At 45.9% G+C, this 18,328-nt stretch overlaps 1 protein-coding gene across 1 annotated transcript in view; it reads right to left on the bottom strand.

Annotated features, from left to right (window-relative positions):
• The window catches only part of FAM83H (family with sequence similarity 83 member H), a 112,539-nt gene that overhangs the window by 17,980 nt on the left and 76,231 nt on the right, over nucleotides 1-18,328 (bottom strand). Inside the window, exons 2-3 of the mRNA XM_073632401.1 lie at nucleotides 7,731-8,219; nucleotides 2,721-2,885 (exon numbers count right to left, since the gene is read on the bottom strand). Of these exons, the coding sequence (XP_073488502.1) occupies nucleotides 2,721-2,885; nucleotides 7,731-8,186 (621 nt within the window). The 5' untranslated portion in view covers nucleotides 8,187-8,219. The remainder of the gene's footprint in view (nucleotides 1-2,720; nucleotides 2,886-7,730; nucleotides 8,220-18,328) is intronic.

Here is an 18,328-nt window from a genome sequence, read left to right as displayed (position 1 = left end):
ATGGATGGGTGGCTGGATAGATGGATGGGCGGCTGGATAGATGGATGGGCGGCTGGATAGATGGATGGGCGGCTGGATAGATGGATGGGCGGCTGGATAGATGGATGGGTGGCTGGGTGGGTGGTTGGGAAGGTGAATATATGGGTAGAAGAGCGGATGCATGGGTGAAAAGATGGATGGATGAATTGGTGGGTGTCCAGCAGCTGTCTGTGTGCTCGGAGTGCCCCCGCAGGATGCAGACACAAAGACGATATATGACAGCTGGTATGCGGGAGATGAGCTCGGCAGGTGTGGTCACACGTCACCAGCTGTCATTACACCATAAATACAGGAGACACACTTGGGTGGGGGGGTATTTACAGGTAAATAGAGGGACATAGGGCCTTCTATGCGATAATACAATCAGGATTATTCATGTTATTAGGAGATGGGGCTACAGGGCTTATGGGGATGACAGGTGCATAGGTGGGAAAATATGCAACAGCAGCCTGCGGCCCTATTTGGGAGCAGAAATTTTCCATTTCTATTCTATTTAATCCGGTTGTAGCTGATAGAAAAAAGAAAACCAGCAGCCCACACACACTGCAATCATCCAACATCCACATTTAAAACCTTAATCAAACCAAGTATCTCATGATTAAATTATAGGGTGAGCGGGTGCCATAGACATTTCTCCTTCTCATCTGCCGATAGGTAAATCTGCCAAATCTGGAGTGATGCTGGACACCGATATCGGGTGGAATTTGAAGGGGAGACTGGTTGGCCTCAGTACATTGAAGACTGCTCATAAGTCAGGTCATCACTTCCAGGTTATCATAGCTGATCCGGTCTTTGCTCTGCTCTCCAATCAGCCGGTGGAAGGGCCGGCTGGATGCTTGAGTCTCCTGGTTGGGGGGGGGGGGGGCTCCCTTTCCCTCTGCTTGTAAAAGAAATCCAGCAGGTAGTTAGCTGCTAGGATTGCTTTAACAAGAGAGCCAACCACTGGTGCGAATAAAAAAAAATAACACGGTAAGAAACGGTACTTGGATGGGGCCTGCAACTGCAGCCATCATCCCGGTATAAGCACTGAAAGTCCAGTGCTGTATGGTTAGGTCACTGGTCCGGAAGTGGATATACACATATTGAGTTTTTTTGGCAAGCGCTGTCATCCTGTATTAGTAAGAGATATATGAAACATATAAGAGATAAGTGTTAGGGTGAAGTTTGCTTTAATATGTACAGTCTGGAGGAAATAAGGGAAATGATGGACATGACTGAAACCTTTAGAGCCATGAAGGGGGTGAAGAAGGTTTAGGAGCATAGGAATTTCAACATGAAGCCAAGATGACGAACACGGGGACATGACCTCAAAGTAGAGGAAAGTTCAAGATTAACCTTACAAAGTATTATTTCATAGAAAGAGTAGTTGACGTTTGGAACAGATTTCCAGCAGCGATAGTGAGTCAGTCAACAGTAAGAGAATTTAAACATGCTTGGGACTAACATAGATCTATACTCAGACAGTGTCAGACTCAATGGACCATTTGGTCTTCTTCTACCATCACTCTTCTAGGTTCCTTTGATAGACAGAAGCCTCTTTCCTCCAAGTCAGGCTCAGAAGTGCGGGTCACTTTTCTTGCATTGCTTCTTCCTTGGGATATCTAGCCCTATCATCTTTCAGGGAAGGCGGGCAGAGGAATGTATGGAAGTTGTGCCGTTTATAGACACAGCTGTAAATAGCTGCAGTAAAAGATCCTGCTGCTTTTATTGGTTCGGTGGGTAGTTTCTGGTATCCAGGTCCTGTATCAGTTTAGAAACACGGTATAGAAAGGACGATACACGTTTTAGGTGGGATTTACTAAAACTGGTGCGCACAGAATCTTGGGTAGTTGTGCTTAGTAACCAGCTTCTAACTTAAGATTGTTCATTTAAGCTTTGACGATAAAACCTGGAAGCGGACTGGTTACTATACAGCTGCATCAGATGGTACCCCAATGGTACAAAGCTACAGTCCTTCCAATGAGTTAACAATGCACACTTTAAAATGTGACCTCCAACATTCCCTTGCACAGTTGTACCGGCTCCTCTCCTGGACGGAAATGGCTTCCTCTGATTTCACTGCACACTGGGAGCTTCTCACTATGTGCATTAGAAGCTGCAGCAAGTCAGATAGAGCCCACTTCATTTCCTGTCTGGAGGACATGCAGCATCATCTAGTCTTTTACTCTGCAGCCTGACTGTCCTTGACCCACCCCCGAGGATCTCTGGTGACAATCAGCTATGTATGGGACAATGAGTGACCAACATAAAGCTCCTGGCTGGTCTGGAGGACCTTTTGGCATACTCAGAAATGAACATGTTCACATATTTTGGTTTCTGCGAGTAAAGAGAGCAATCATTTGAGTGGACAAGGTTTTGGATGGAGTGGGGAAGGATTACAACCTCTCTTAGGTTTTTATGGTTGACCATCCTTGGGGAGCCACTTATAAAACTTACGATACCAATGATGGTGGTCACTAGAAAAACAAGAAAATCCCCATTCAGAACAAAAGCCTGACAGAGGTTTTAACCCTTCCCCCCACTCCATCCAAAACAGCATTGGTTGCTGTGGGTGCTTCTGACAGACAGAGCAGAGTCATCTGCCCATCCTATGGTTCAATCGGCCCACACACATATCTGGTCTGGATAACCGGGGGGGGGGGGGGGTCATGGTGTGCCGGGGAAGGGATGGTGGGGCTCACCTCTACAATGTGCAGGTTGACCCGGCACTTGGAGGCCATGTCCAGGAAGTGCTCAGAGTTCATGTGGTCCAGGATGATGTAGACGGGGACACGGCGGGCGGCCGCATCCAGCAGGTCGGAGAAGATGTCCACATCGGTGAAAACGTCCATTACGATCGCAATGACCTGCAGAGAAAGATTAATACCATTAGATGTCAGCCAGGGACAGACACCAACAGTGCATTCATCCATTATCATTACATGGGCTTATATCAGCAGGGGTGTTGAAAAACACAAGCCTAACAATGACATTATAGGAGATACAAATACAGGAACGCTAGAATCAGAATATATCGATACGTTCTACAGATCTCTAGATAGGGCAGCGATGGGATAATCTGCACAATATATCAATATGTACCTGTCAGGAGGGAGATGGGATGGAGCAATGTTCTGCAGATCTCTAGAGAGGTCAGTGACGCAATAGTCTGTCAGATATATCAGCATGCATCTTTCAGGTGGTAGATGGGATGGAGCAATGTTCTACAGATCTTTAGAGAAAGAATCTTAATCAAACTACACTATCAAGCCTCTAAAATATATTTTTCCAATCCAGTCTGACCACATTCGGGGTGTACACATGGGATCCCTTTATCACATCATTGCATTATGATTTCATCCCTTTGTACTGTGCTCACTGCTTTATACCCAACATGTTGCAGTTTTGATTCTGCTGTTTTTTTACACAGCAGTCAAAGCAAAGCTTGTGCACCATGCTGATTGGCAAAATCTAGCTCTGGCTCAGCAGGGGGTATGTCAGACCTTTGCAGAGATACCACTGCTTCCTCACGGAGAGCAAGGGTCCTTTCTCTGCAGTAGGCTGGCAGGGGACAGGTTTCTCTATTCAGGCTTGTGGCTGCTAAATGAGCTGTAAGATTTTGAATACCTTTTGTTTTGCTGCACTTGGAAGGTATTTAGTAGATTGAGGCTGCATTCACACCAGAGCGTTTTCAGCTCGTAAAACACCCGAAAAAACGCCTGAAAAAAAACGCTCAACAACCAAAATCCCATTCATTTCAATGGGACCTGTTCGCATCTGAGCATTTGGTCACCTGAAGCAAAACGCCTGAAGCTCAAAAAAAGTACCTGAGCTTCTTTTTTTAGGCAGATTACAGGCATTTTTCTGCTTTTTACATTGGTGACCTTTTGACCAGTACAAAATCGCAGGAAAAAAACGCGCAACTTTCTGCCTGAAAATGCTCAGGTGTGAATGCAGCCTGAAAGTTCAGTTGGGCTTTAAGCATCATGGCTGAAAACCACGAAACCCAATGATGAGCCTCAAATCCACAGCTGCCATAGGAGCACAAATTTATGTGATTTTTGGCTCGTCAAAGCTTGCATGGATAGAAGACCCTTTCCCCATAGAGATGTTGTTCCTCATAATATATGGTCAAGATTTACATTGAAGGCAGGAAGGAAGAAGCCAGTGTTGAGGAATCTCCAGAAGGATAAGATGCAGAGGTGCTTCAGAGAGAGGAGGCTCAATGTGCAACTCATTATATATCATCAAAACCAGCTGTCATGAGATTAGAAGTCAAACCCACCAAAAGTGTCTTAGGAAGGACATCTAGAGCTGTGGAGCAATGATGATGATATATCTGTGGATTGCACAATTAGAATGTGTCTAGTGTTCTGAGGCATGCTTTGCATTGGGAAAGAGCTCCTGAGGGTAGTAGTGTCCTCTTCCATCACTCAGAAATTAATTTGTTCTAGTCCAGTGGTTTCCAAACTACGGTCCTCCTGCTACCGCTTGCCTTTATCCATAGACCCCCTGGGGCACTATTCCGCCCACTGGTATGAAGGCCTATTGCTCCCATTGACACCAACGATGGGGCATAATTTCTTTCGACTGACACCTACAATGAGGCACCATTCCTCCCACTGACACCAATAGTGGGGCATAATTCTTACCATTAACACCAACAGTGGGGCATAATTCCTACTATTGACACCAACAAAGGGGGCATGTTTCTTCCCACAGACACCAACAATGGGGCACTATTCCTCCAAATTTCACCAACAATGAGGCACTATTCCTTCACCTGACATGAATGATAGGGCACCATTCCTCCCACTGATACCAACAATTGGGCATTATGCCTCCCACTCAGGGGCGTAGATAAGAGGGGGGGTCAGGGGTGTTCAAACCCTCCCCGGGCCAAAATGAAATGCATGGTGTCCCTGCTCTGCAGCTGCACATGGCAACATCGACAGGCAGCACTGCAGTAAGTGGCACACAGAGTGTAATAATGCCGCTGCAGCAAGTGTAATAGATCATTAGGCATACCCGCACGCATGTTGTGGTACACCGCCAGGCCGGTCTATCGGGCTCGTGCTGAAGGCTGACAGATCTATCACCAGGCAGCAGTTGGCGGTGCGTGTAGTCCTGCCCACTACACACCATGTATTCCCGTTGGCTTGCAGTGCCACTCCCACCTTGGGCTTGGGAGAGGAGCTTTGCCTGGGCCCTGGAGCGCAGAGTGCTTGTAAAGTGCTGTGTAGCCGCCGACCCCCCTAATGGATGAACTGCGGTTGTCTTGTCCAGGTATGTCCCTCTTTCTCTTCTGGCCTAGTCTCAGAGAGTGTCCTCAGCCTTACCACCGCTCAGACTGCTCTGCTGCTGCTGGCATCCTGCTGTTCATACGAGGAAATTGTGAGTCAGTGATAGACTGTCTGTGATTCTGTATGGCAACTGGCAAAGTATGTGATTGAGGCTGACTGGGCTAAATTTTGCATTGCTTGTGTTACTGACAGTTGACTGAGGCTAAGCTGAGTTTTCTATTGCTTGTGTTACTGACAGTCCGGCCTGTCACTGGCAAGCTTGTTGTGGTGCTCACCGGCTTATTGATTCATCAGTGGGCACCACAACATGTCTGCCAATGCCAGAGCCAGGCTGGACTTTCTGCTTCCCTCAGTGGCATGCCTTGACCCTGTTTTACCCCTGGTTCATACATAAGTGGTACAGGAAACGCTGTGCTCCCTGTGCGTTTCCCGCGCCGCATTGCAATCGCACTGTGTTTATGATCTGCTGCAGGTGTCAACTCAAAGTTAAGAACTCCCCAAAAAGAAGGTCACAAAAGCAGTGTTTGTCTGAACCAGAGCGCATGGTTGCTTTTCAAAAAGAGGTGCCTGCACTTCTTTGGTGCAATTCAGCCCATTCAAAATGGGCTCAAACCACACCACACAGAATCGCATGTGAATTGCACAGGAATGCGGTGCAGTTCCTGTGCGATTTACATGCAAACTATAGTGTGAAACCAGGCTTACTGTGTTGATTGCGGTGCAAACAAGGCCCATTCATTTTGAATGGGCTCAAATCGCACCAAGATCATGCATGCACCAATTTTGGAACCGCACTGCAACTGCAGTGCGTGGTTGTTCTGTGAATGCGATCTGGTGCAGGCAAACACACCGTTTTGCAACCTTAGCTTGGGATGTCCTTAAAGTGGTTGTAAACTCTTACAACCACTTTTTGCTACAGGTAAGCCTATAATAAGGCTTACCTTTAGCTACCCCGGATAGCTCCTAAACCTGCACGGTTTAGGAGATATCCCCTGTATCTACATGTGCCGACGTCATCAGCACATGCGCACTGAAGCAATAGCACGTCCGTGCCGTTGCTTAAGCTAGTGTGCCATTACTGGCGGCTCCGGCCAATCACAGCACAGAGCCCGCGATACCCGGAAGAAACTCCGGGAGCGATGTCCCCGGCCGGAGCGGTGTACGAGGACCGCTGTGGGGGCTTCGATCTAAAGTAAGTAATTCATAACGAGCTAGTATGCTATGCATACTAGCTCATTATGTCTTGCAGGTTCTTTTGGGGGGGGGGGGGTTTACAACCACTTTAAGATAGCACTGACACCCACTGCAGATTGCAAGGGGGGTGCGATTTGAATGAGGTTTTTTTTTTTATCTGTAAAAGTTAAAAAAGTCAGTGAGTGCTCTGTCTGACACAACATGGTGCACCATAATGGCCAACCTTACTGAGTAGGTGCAAAGGGCACCATCTTCTTGTAGGTAGGCAGCACATCACTTTCCACCTATTCAGTTTGGACACTAATACTGGACAATAGCCAACAGGGTTCATAAAAACTGGAAGAAGGAAAAAAAATGAAATCAGGTTCAATTTTCTAAAGGACCTGATAAAATACAATTAGGATGTGATTGCTTACTAGGGGCAACGCATATTGTTTTTCCTTTTTCCAGTCTTTATAATTTTGGCGCAATTTATTTTATTTAAAAAGACTTTTACTTAGTACCTGCTGCTGAACCCCCCTAGAAGAGAAAATTATCTACGGCCCTGCTCCTGCTAATACCAATGAAGGGGACACTAATCCTCCTCCTACTGACCACAGGCATAATTCAATTTTATTTTTCCACTCCTACTGACCACCAATCCCGAGGCAATATTTACTTCCACCAACATCAGGGAATTTTCTACTCCCACTGGCCAGAGTACAGAAATCCCCCCCCCCCCCGCACCCAATTGTTTGAAACACACTAAACTGGCTTTGTGTTTAGAAGGTTTGGAGGCCCCTGTTCTACTCCAATAAGAGTGCCACCATGTGCATGTCCTTCTCTTACTGATTTCTTACCCTCAAGTCTCCTTCAAGGCATAGACTCACATTTATACCCTCACACACAAGATGTGAAAGTACCACCTCTTATGACAAGCCCTCTTTTCCGTTTGTACATACCGGGTGGGCCTTTCCTTTTGCTTTTTCTCCTCCTGGAATTCCCTGTGTACTCCATGGATTGCAAAGTACTGAATTCCTAAGATCCCCAGATCCCAAGTATCATCAGGACCACACTGAAATGCCTTCATTGTTCTAGAGTCTTGTGAGGATAGAAGGTCACAGTTTCCATATAGAAGATGGTTTATACTCCATGCTAAACTTATGTAGAAAGTATTTAAACACGGAACAAAGTGGTTATAATTAATGCTTTTCATTTTTATAGTTTTTTTCCTACCTGCTGGGCAGTACGGATCATCCTGCGCACCTCCTCTTTGATGGTGGGGCTTTCCGCGGGTGCTGGATGCATTAGTGTTGTCACCTCCGTCCCCTGAAATCCAAAGTTGGTTGGCCAGCCAAGATCCAGCTCTGGGGCAGCGGTGTCGGAGTGCATGGGCCAGTAGGTCCCCGAGGAACCATCAGCATCATCCTGCGTGCCGTAGGCAGAGTCTGTGTACATGCTTTCCTGGGTGGGCTCCGGGGGTCTCTGAAGGGTTTTGGAAATGTGGTCAACTTCAGAGGGGCATAGAAAGTCAGGAGCCCCCTCATCAGTGATGAAACGCTCATAGCCTGTGGGACCCTCTTCAGTCAGGACATCAATAGCGATACGATAATACTCCTTGTAGTGCGGGGGGAGGTAGTTGGGGTCCAAAGGGTTGTCTCCTTGGGAGGAGCTCTGGGAGCGTCGTGCCATGGCTCTACACCAGAGGGAGGGGAGAGACGGGACCTGGAAAAAAAATACAAAATACAGATTAGTAACCTATAGCACTAGGAAATACCTCTAACTAACCAAATGCAAATGTACCAAAATACCCAGTAAGTCATTGAATGGATGTAGGCATCTACACAAGTATCATCACATAGTAAAGCTTTCGGCTCCTGAGGAACTACTATATCCAATATACCCAGCCAGCCAACCAGAGGCCAATAGTGTCTGATGCTGGTACACACAGGAACAGTTTCTAGAAATTAAATGATTCAAAGTGTTGGTGATGGGCCATCTTGACATCCTTTCTTAAAAAATATGGAAAATGGGTTGAACTTTCCTGAAACTGGTCATGAGGGTGGTCAGCGTAAAACTGGAAAGTCATGATGATCCTAGGTAATCAACACCCAAGAAATCCAACCCTATACTACTCTCAGACAGAAGTTTTCCACGTGGGCCAGTCCCTCACACCTTCAGCAGTTTCAGCCCAGAAGATAAAACGATTCCCGTTGGCAACTGTGCCCAAGTTTTTTACTGTAGATGTCAGGTGAACTTCTGTGTCAAATTATCGCCACACTTGACTTTTTTTCAATCTGTTCATAGATTTTGGATAGGTGACCTCTAGGAAGTCATCTTCTCCTCAAAAAATAGGCTTTCTAGTTCATATAAATCAGAGACTTTTGGTCCCACAGCAAGAACCATTTAAGATAGGGATGGGGATTAGGTGACACTATCTGCATGTACAATACACTAGCTCAGGGGTCTACAAACTTTCTACACAAAGGGCCAGTTTACTTCAGATTTTAGGGGGGCCGGACAAGGGCCAGTGGGAGTAGAAAATGTCCTGGCCCTATCTTTGGTGACAGTGGGTGGACTATTACCCTATTGCTGATGTCAGTGAAAGAAATAGTGCCCAATGTTGGTGTCCGTTTGAGGCATAGTGTCCTAATGTTGGTGTCAGCTGGAGGAATATTAACTCATTGCTGGTGTTGATGAAAGAAGTGCTGCCATAATGGCGTCAGGAGAAATTCTGCCCCATTGTTGGTGTCTGTGGGAAGAGAGCCCCATTGTTGGTGTCAGTGGGAGCAATAGTGGCCCATCAGAGGTGTCAATAGAAGGAATTGTGCCCTTTTGATGGCATCAATGGGAGGAATAATGCCCCATTATTGGTGTCAGCGACAGGAATTATGCCCCATTTTTTGTGTCAGTGTATGGAACAGTACCCCAAAGGCTGGATAAAAGCAAGCAAAGGGCCGCGTCTGGCCCCAAGCCACAGTTTGGAGACCGCTGCACTAGCTGACCAATACACAGTACATTTCATGGGGTTACAGCACCTCCTGCCTCCTGTACTACTTTATTGTGAAAAAAGGGTTTGCCCTACCTGTATAGTTTTTTTGCGTTCAACCCCCCCTATTAATCCCCACCCCACTACTGCTACACCCAATGGACAGGCCTAGTATTTGAGTGTGCTTCAGAGCAATGTAACCCGAAAACCTTCAATTAAAGGGAAGTTTAGCTGCTCCGTTTCTATTTGAAAGTATTCTACTTGATGCTTTGAGTTATGAAGCCCATATCCATTGAGGATTGTCTGACACCGGGTGATGGTCCAATAACTATGGGGAACAACCTCAAACTGCTTTTGAAGAACAAAACACTTGGAAACCCTAGCCAACCATGCCTGGTGCGGTCTCTATTTGGTTCCCGTCCTGCCTCCACTGTTCTACAAATGGGGCCCCCTTGATCAACTACAGTGCTTCTCTTTAGGAAAGAACCAGCCCAAGAAGACACCATACTTTTCTTGGCTCTCCAAGTCTATGGTCATCTTCACTGCTCTAAATATAACACCGGTACGCTTTGTGCTGCCTATTTAACAAGCCGAGATGCTAGTCTATTTGAACCATCCCTATATTCCTGAAATATCATCAACTTAGAGAGTCTGCGGGAGGTGTCGGGTTCGGCTGCTATAAAATATTTACTTAGGATTGGAAAAGAATTGTTACAGTTCGCCCTAATTGCTGCTCTGCTGAATAAACAGTATTCAGTATTATGCAAACGCCGGAGAGAGAAATCAGAACATTCCTGTGGCTTGCGTCTGGATCAATTCACGGCGTCCACACCCTGACCCCTAACACGGCTTTCATCAGCACCCAGAAATCCCACCCCATGGCATGGCTATCACTTCTATTGGAGTAAAAAGAAAAAAATGGTACCATCTTCGTCACTACAGTCGGGTTCCACAAGCTGGAATACCATCATCTCCCATCGCTGTTCCTCCACGCCATACAGAGACCCAGCGGGATCTAACATGGATCATGTGATCCTTTATTATTAGGCCCCTGCACTTTGAAATATACAAAGTCTTGTATCATCAATTTTTGTTTTGCGAGAGAGACCGAATAAATTTAGTCCATTTATAAAGAAAAATATATCTGCAGTGGTGAGTGTGGAAGAGCCGGAATGAGTTAAGAGCAGGGGTTTGCAAAATTTTGAAGCAGTTTACTGTCCTTCGGGACTTTAACAGGGCCCAGACTGTGGCAAGTGGAAGTGGAAAATGCCATAGGCTTGGTGGTCAGTGGAATAAAAAAAAATTACATCGTTGGGGTCAGTGGGATAAAATAAAATTACATTGTTGGGGTTAGTGGGAGGAATAGTGCCCCATCGTTGGGGTCAGTGGGTGGAATAGTGGCCCCATCGTTGGGGGTCAGTGGGAGGAACAGTGCCCCATCGTTGGGGCTCAGTGGGAGGAACAGTGCCCCATCGTTGGGGCTCAGTGGGAGGAAAAGTGCCCCATAGTTGGTGTCAGTGGAAGGAACAGTGCCCCATCGTTGGGGTCAGTGGAAGGAACAGTGCCCCATCGTTGGGGTCAGTGAGAAGAATAGTGTCCCATTGTTGGGGTCAGTGGGAGGAATAGTGCCCCATCACTGGGGTCAGTGGGAGGAATAGTGCCCCATCATTGGGGTCAGTGGGAGGAATAGTGCCCCTTCGTTGGTGTCAGTGGGAGGAATAGTGCGCCGACTTCGGTGTCAGAGGAAGGACTAGTGCCCCACATCCGTTAAAAGAATAGTGCCACAATGGACGGATAAAGGCAAGCAAAGGGCTGCTTGCAGACCCCCTGGTTTAGAGCACACCTTTATTTTCATAATAACACCCTTCCTGCCCTAGGGTGACAACGCTCACTCACTGCGCCGTTATCTATAGAGTGTTGTCACCCTAGGACAGGAGCATAGAAGACCTCCCCTCTCCATAACATAGGGGGGAGATGGTCTGCAATTACCCGAAAGACCTGAGGCAGGGCTGATAATGCGGTTTAAGATTTCGGTGAACCATTGTCCGCTCACTAGATTCGATAATTGTTTTATTTACTCATTGAACTGATACACCAAAAAACTTTCAATTATATATTTACCAGATCAAAAGGAAGCAAATAAGAGAAGTTCATGGTCAGGGTTTCCATACACTATACAAGCGCAGTCTTGCCACTGGTATAGGCTCCAATCTAACCACATTCAGACAGATCAGCTTTGGCTGAGGTCGATTATACTACATACATGTTCTGGATACCGATGTTTTTACCACATTATTAAAGAATTAAATATTACTTTTTTTTTTTTTCTTTAAACAGTATGTTCATGACATTGCATCTCTCAGCTTCAGACGGCAGCCATGATGCCCCGAAGGACAGAGGCATGCTGGGACAGAGCGCGCATAATCCCAGACCTGTCTGGCAAGTGAGCGGGGCCCGATTTCAGGTGTGTGGAGCTGGTGGGGTGTGGACGCGGTTTACAAGCAGTTCATTTATGAATGGAATTTAAGAGCACATTGCAGGCTGCATTCTGACACACGGCTTATATAAATACCGACACGGCCGCGCCCAGCACACTCACAGCAAGCCACGTCCCTGTAAAATACAGCAGAAAATGGACGCAGCGCATCAGATTGGACGAAATGGCCTAGGACGACTCCGGATAAACAGATCTGGTGGAGGAGCAATAATATCTCAGCACTAGAACAATGTTATTTTTCTGCATTTTCGTTTAGCTCAGTCATCAATTTGCAAACCAACCCTCCCACCACCATAACCATCCCTCTCCTCACATTACAGTCACCCTGAAGGAACCTTCAAACTTGAGGGCCTCCACACAATCCAATCCACTGTGGTGTGGTGGAACCCCTCATAATGGCTGCAGCAGGTGTACAGACCCAAGAACTCAGCACAGGAATGGGGGAAACCCCTCATAATGGGCACAGCGAGTGTACAGAAATGGTAACTTAGCACAGGGATGGTGGGAGCCCCTCATAATGGGCACAGCAGGTGTACAGACCTGGGAACTCAGCACAGTGATGGTGGGAACCCTTCATAGGGCACAGCAGGTGTACAGACCCGGGAACTCAGCACAGTGATGGTGGGAACCCCTCATAATGGACACAGCAGGTGTACAGACCTGGGAACTCAGCACAGGGATGGTGGGAACCCCTCATAATGGACACAGCAGGTGTACAGACCTGGGAACTCAGCACAGGGATGGTGGGAACCCCTCATAATGGACACAGCAGGTGTACAGACCTGGGAACTCAGCACAGGGATGGTGGGAACCCCTCATAATGGACACAGCAGGTGTACAGACCCGGGAACTCAGCACAGTGATGGTGGGAACCCTTCATAGGGCACAGCAGGTGTACAGACCCAAGAACTCAGCACATGGTTAGTGGGAACCCCTCATAAAAGGCTCCATGCATGGTGACGGTGATGTTCCTTAGTCTGGCTCTCCCATAGGGATTGTGTTGTGCGCAATTTGGTTTGTACCATTTATAATGTTCTTGTTTTGTATTATCATATTCAATTATTTTGTAAATATGTTTTATTTATTTATTATGGTTTTATTGTATATAAGTTGTTGTTTGTAAGATTTTTCAATAAACAAAATTAACCCCTCATAATGGGCACAGAAGGTGTACAAAACCGGGAACTCCGGACATGGATGGTGGGAACTCCTCGTAATGGGCACAAAAGATGTACAGACCCGGGAACTCAGCATAATGATGGTGGGAGCTCCTCAGAATGGGCACAGCAGGTGTACAGACCCGAGAACTCAGCACAGGAATGGTGGGAACCCCTTATAATGGGCACAGCAGGTGTACAGACCCAAGAACTCAGCACAGGGATGGCGGGAACCCCTGATAATGGGCACAGCAGGTATACAGACCCAAGAACTCAGCACAGGAATGGTGGGAACCCCTCATAATGGGCACAGCAGGTGTACAGACCCGAGAACTCAGCACAGGGATGGTGGGAACCCCTCAGCAGGTGTAAAGACCTGAGAACACAGCACAAGGATGGTGGGAAACCCTCATTACAGTTAATACAGTTAGTAAGGAGTACCTAGAGCAATCATTCTTTACTAATGAGTAGTTACAGCGACCAGCATTCACTTTCTATTAGTGTAGGATGTCCGCACATGGAGAGGACCGCAGGCCGGTCACTTTACAGTAAACCAAGCACTGGATGTTAAGCGATAATAAATGACATAATTATTAACCTGACCTTTTGATACATTTTATATATACATCATTCTGTAGATTGTCCAACAGAAACAATACAACTTTTACTGAAAAGAATTTGCTTTGAGTCACAAACATCACAAGTGTCACCCAGAGAATCTGCAGGATGAAAAACATACCTGAGATATTTCTTATTTTTTTACAATCAGTGTAACATTTGTGACTAATGTGACAAACGACTGCCGATGGCAAACCGCTGGACATTTTCAGCATTGTTGCTCTATGAAGACTGCATGGAATCTGAAAGGAGGAGGAGGAGGAGGAGGAGGAGGAAGAGGAGTAATCGGCTTCTAATGAGAAGAGATAGGGCAGATTCATGAAAAATAGGACATGGGAAGGAAGGGAAAGAATCCCGCAGATAAATATTTCTTATTTATATAATACACGTCTTATTTATATTTATAGTTAAATATTTACAAAGAGAAAGTCCCAAATGGTGGAGAAGATTAAAGTGGACCAGTTATTAAAATTCACCTTTCATTAAAAATAAATAAATAAAATAAAAAAACACAGGAATGGTTAAAAAAATTGCTGGCTGACAGAATCTTCTATTTTTAAAATATTTATTCACTTTAGTTTAGTCACGTTTGTAGGATATTACTTGTATAGTGATTGTTTATGAAGGAGAAGGACTCCAAGTGGTCAGTCTGTACAATTATATTTGGGGAAACGCGTGAGCGGAATCTATGGGCTCAAAACTGGCCCAGTATTCAGGAATCAGGCTATAGCAACCTCCATCAAGAGCCTCAGCTGTGAAAAGGTACTTTTGCCTTCGGACATTTAACCCTTAAAAAGTCAAATGAAGCCCTCCATGAGCGTATCCAACACCCAACAGGTCTGTGGATTCTTCTTCTGTACAGGTGGATTCGCCGCAGTGATGGACGAGCGGATGGGAGCGCACCCTGCACGCTCACTATGTCAGGAATGACAAAAACTCTGCATTCACAATCTTTTACATATACAATGCTGAAAATAGAAAACTGTTCAGCCTTGCTGGAGAGAAAAATCCCCCACCCCCTCCCTAATGTGCACCCCGTCCTCTCTAGAGTCAACTCAAGAACCTCTTTCTTTCCCGCTTTTGACTTTTTTTTTTTTTTTTAAGACGGACACACACAAGAATCAAACTGTGAACCTCGGCGCTGTATCCTGGCCTAGGGCAGCACGGAAGGAGTCCCCGTCGGCTTGCGCCAGTCTTATGTGGCGGACTGGGCCGAGAGGCAAATTAGCCTAGCGCCCCCATAAAGAGGACGCACTGCTTCCGGTATGCGGGCGCGGGGGGGGGGCCCTTCTAATTTTGACTGTCCTCTCATCCTGGACCACAAACCTTCCTCATTGTTCTATATGTTTTCTGCTGCACTATTGGCATGGTTATATCTTCTTAGTCCTCTCTATAAAATTATCAGAAATTTGTGCTTAAAATAGAACTATAGGCAACACTTTTTTTTTTTTCATTTTGGATGGAATAAGGGAGGGTTATAGCCGCTGTCAGCTTATTTTTTACCATCCCTGTCCCATTGCAGAGATTTCCCTTCACTTCCTGCCCCATAGCCAAACAGGAAGTGAGAGGAAATCTATGCAAATTAAGGGAATCCATTGCCCCCCCCAGGCCCTCAGAACTAGTGTCCCCTCTCGAAAATTTCAGGGCAGATCTAAAACAGCAAGGGGTGTGGCCTTGACAGGAAGGGGTGGGTCATATTTAAATTAGGGGGTGCACGAGTTTAGTCGAAACTAGGGCATCACAAAACCTAAATACACTACTGGTGCACCTTACAAATAGGTGGAACGCGAAAGAAGTTCTCGCATGATTTCAGCGGATTGTAACATGCATGGAGTAATAGTACAAGCCTACATAAATCAGGAAGAGGAAAAGGTGTCACCAGTGGGGTCACTGGAGGCTGCCTCATCTATGAAGGCCAACGCCTAGTCATGGAAGTCTCTTTACCTACAGAAAGACTATTCAATCGTACAACGCTGTTACATTGACTTATCCACGGACAATATTGATTGTAGCTGTATTAGTGCTCTTACAACACCACAGATGAGTACTGTCAATGATATGTACAACCAAAAAAAAAAGTAAAAAGACAAAAAAAAAAAAAAGGGGGGGGGGCGGATTTTTCGGCACTACAAATATATATAAAAAACTTGCCTAAAACGATTTAAAATCGTGCAACACCATGACATTGACTTATTCACAGACAATATTGATTGTAGCCATATCAGTGTTCTTACAACACCACAGATGAGTACTGTCCATGATATCTACAACCAAAAAAATTGGACTCTTAGGCACCAAAAATATATACAAACCTAAAACAAATTACATTTAGAAACTTGCATAAAACCACAGGGCTGATTTAAAAATAACCAAGGATATATTTAGAGCCACACAGGTCACAAAATATATTTTTTTACATCCAATCAAATCTTGGCCGATTGCTACATGTAGGTCCAACGCGTTTTGATTTCAAGAGGGAGAGATGGGTGGGAGAGATGGGTGGTAGGTATTGCCGACTGACAAAATTCAGAGGATAGTCAGACAAGAAATAAAATAATGTGCCCGTAAGTTGGCGGTGACCCCCAGAATGGATAAACAGCGGAGTGCCAGGAGTTCCTCCCAAGCATGAAGACAGAGGGGTTAAAAACGGATCTACTCCAGACAATTCATAGGGTTCCCGTGATGTATCCAATACTTAAAGTGAGGCGGCTTAGCCTAGAAAGCTTGTCTTGAAAATGTAACTGTTAGCGCAAACTAAAAAAAAGTATTATGGAAAAGTCCTCAACTGTGTTGTTAAACACAAAACATAGAAGGAGAACAGAGGTGCCTGTCCCTTCAAGGCATCGCACTTCAGGTGAGAAGAGCCCCTTGGCAGTCCCCTCCGTGGCCTAAACACCAGCCGAGCGAGTCCAGGCTGAGCCGAAACCAGTCAGTCATTTACCGCAGAATGCCAGGAATGGGGACGAGCCATCTGTAAAAAATGACCATCCACATTTTTCTTGCAAGATAACAGTAAAACAACATGACAAAACTATTTCATAAAAATGCCCCAAAACCATTAAATCTGATTCTAAACACAACAACACACGTCAACAACCCAACCAAACAACCCATAGTCTGGCCTCCAAGTCACTTCGTGAGAACCTAAAACGCAACAGCACATTCCCAACACCCAATAGCCTGACCCCAAATTCCACAATCTGCCCTCAAGTTTCCCTATCTAACCCCCAACTCCCTGATCTGTCCCTCAGACCCCACAATACCACAGCTTGACCCTGAATCGCACAGTCTGACCTTGAACTGCACAAAATGACCCTCCCCCCAAGTCCCACAATCTGACCCTAAATCCAACAGTCTTAACCTAAACCCTCATTTTCTGAACCTAACCCTCTGGTCTGTACACCCAAACCCCAAAGTCTGCCCCAATGTCCCTCAATAGCCCAATCCAACACCCAATAGCCTGACCCCAAAACCTCCAAATCACACAGTCTGACCTTAAGCTGCACTATCTGACCTCTAACTACCCAATTTGTCCCTCAAACCCCACATTTTGCCCCAAAAACCCTAGTAAGGCCCTAAATGCCACAGCTTGACCCTGAATTGTATAGTCTGACCCTGAATTGTATAGTCTGACCTTAAACTGCACAGACTGACCCCTAAGACTTACAATCTGACTCTAAATCCAACAGTTTAAACCCCATTGTCTGAACCTAACCCTCTGGTCTGTCCACCCAAACCCTACAGTCTGCCCCCAAAACTCCCAGCCTGTACACCAAACCCTACAGCATGATCCAGGAGCACAGAGATTGACCCCAACTCCCTTATCTGTCCCTCAAACCCCACAATCTGTATGAAAAATCCCAGTCTGCCCCACATAGCCCCAAACATGCCTTCACATTCCTCAATCTGCCCAACACCTCACAGATCACCCCCATAACCACAAGACTGCCCCCACACTTTACAATTTGAAAAAAAAAAAAATACTCCACAATCTGCACTCAAAACCTATCCAATCTGCCCCCAGACAGCACTCTAGACCACAACATTGCCCTCATGTCCACACTAAAACTTCCCAATAGTTCCAAAAATAATCTGCCCCAACTACCCACAGCCCAACCCAAACCCCACCTCTAAATATGTGGGGGCCACCCATTTATGCCCCCAATCCCTGCAAATAATGTCTTTTTGAGTTACTGTGCATGTTCAGTAACCCAGATAAAATTGATGCTGCGATCCCAGGACACGTCCCGGGAAAGAGCATTGGCAGGACAGAGGCCCAAGATGCAGGGACTGTCCAAGCAAATTGAGGATAGTTGGCATCCATGATTTTGCTGCATCGAAAATGTCCATGAACGGATTCTTATAGTGAACCGATACTGAAAATGCATTTTGCTTGGCTGTACTTTCCAAGGCAATACTCTCTCTGTGCATGGGTATGTAAATGAACAATGGTTGGTAGAGCCGTGAAAGTTGCATCCTGCGCTACACCTCTACCAGCACCACCTCTCCACACTTGGTGAAACAGCAAGTCCCAAAATGATATATATATATATATATATATATATATATATAT

Source organism: Aquarana catesbeiana, linkage group LG05 (genome assembly GCF_042186555.1).
Source record: "Aquarana catesbeiana isolate 2022-GZ linkage group LG05, ASM4218655v1, whole genome shotgun sequence".
Lineage (NCBI taxonomy): Eukaryota > Metazoa > Chordata > Amphibia > Anura > Ranidae > Aquarana > Aquarana catesbeiana.
This window is presented reverse-complemented; position numbering and strand designations above follow the sequence as displayed.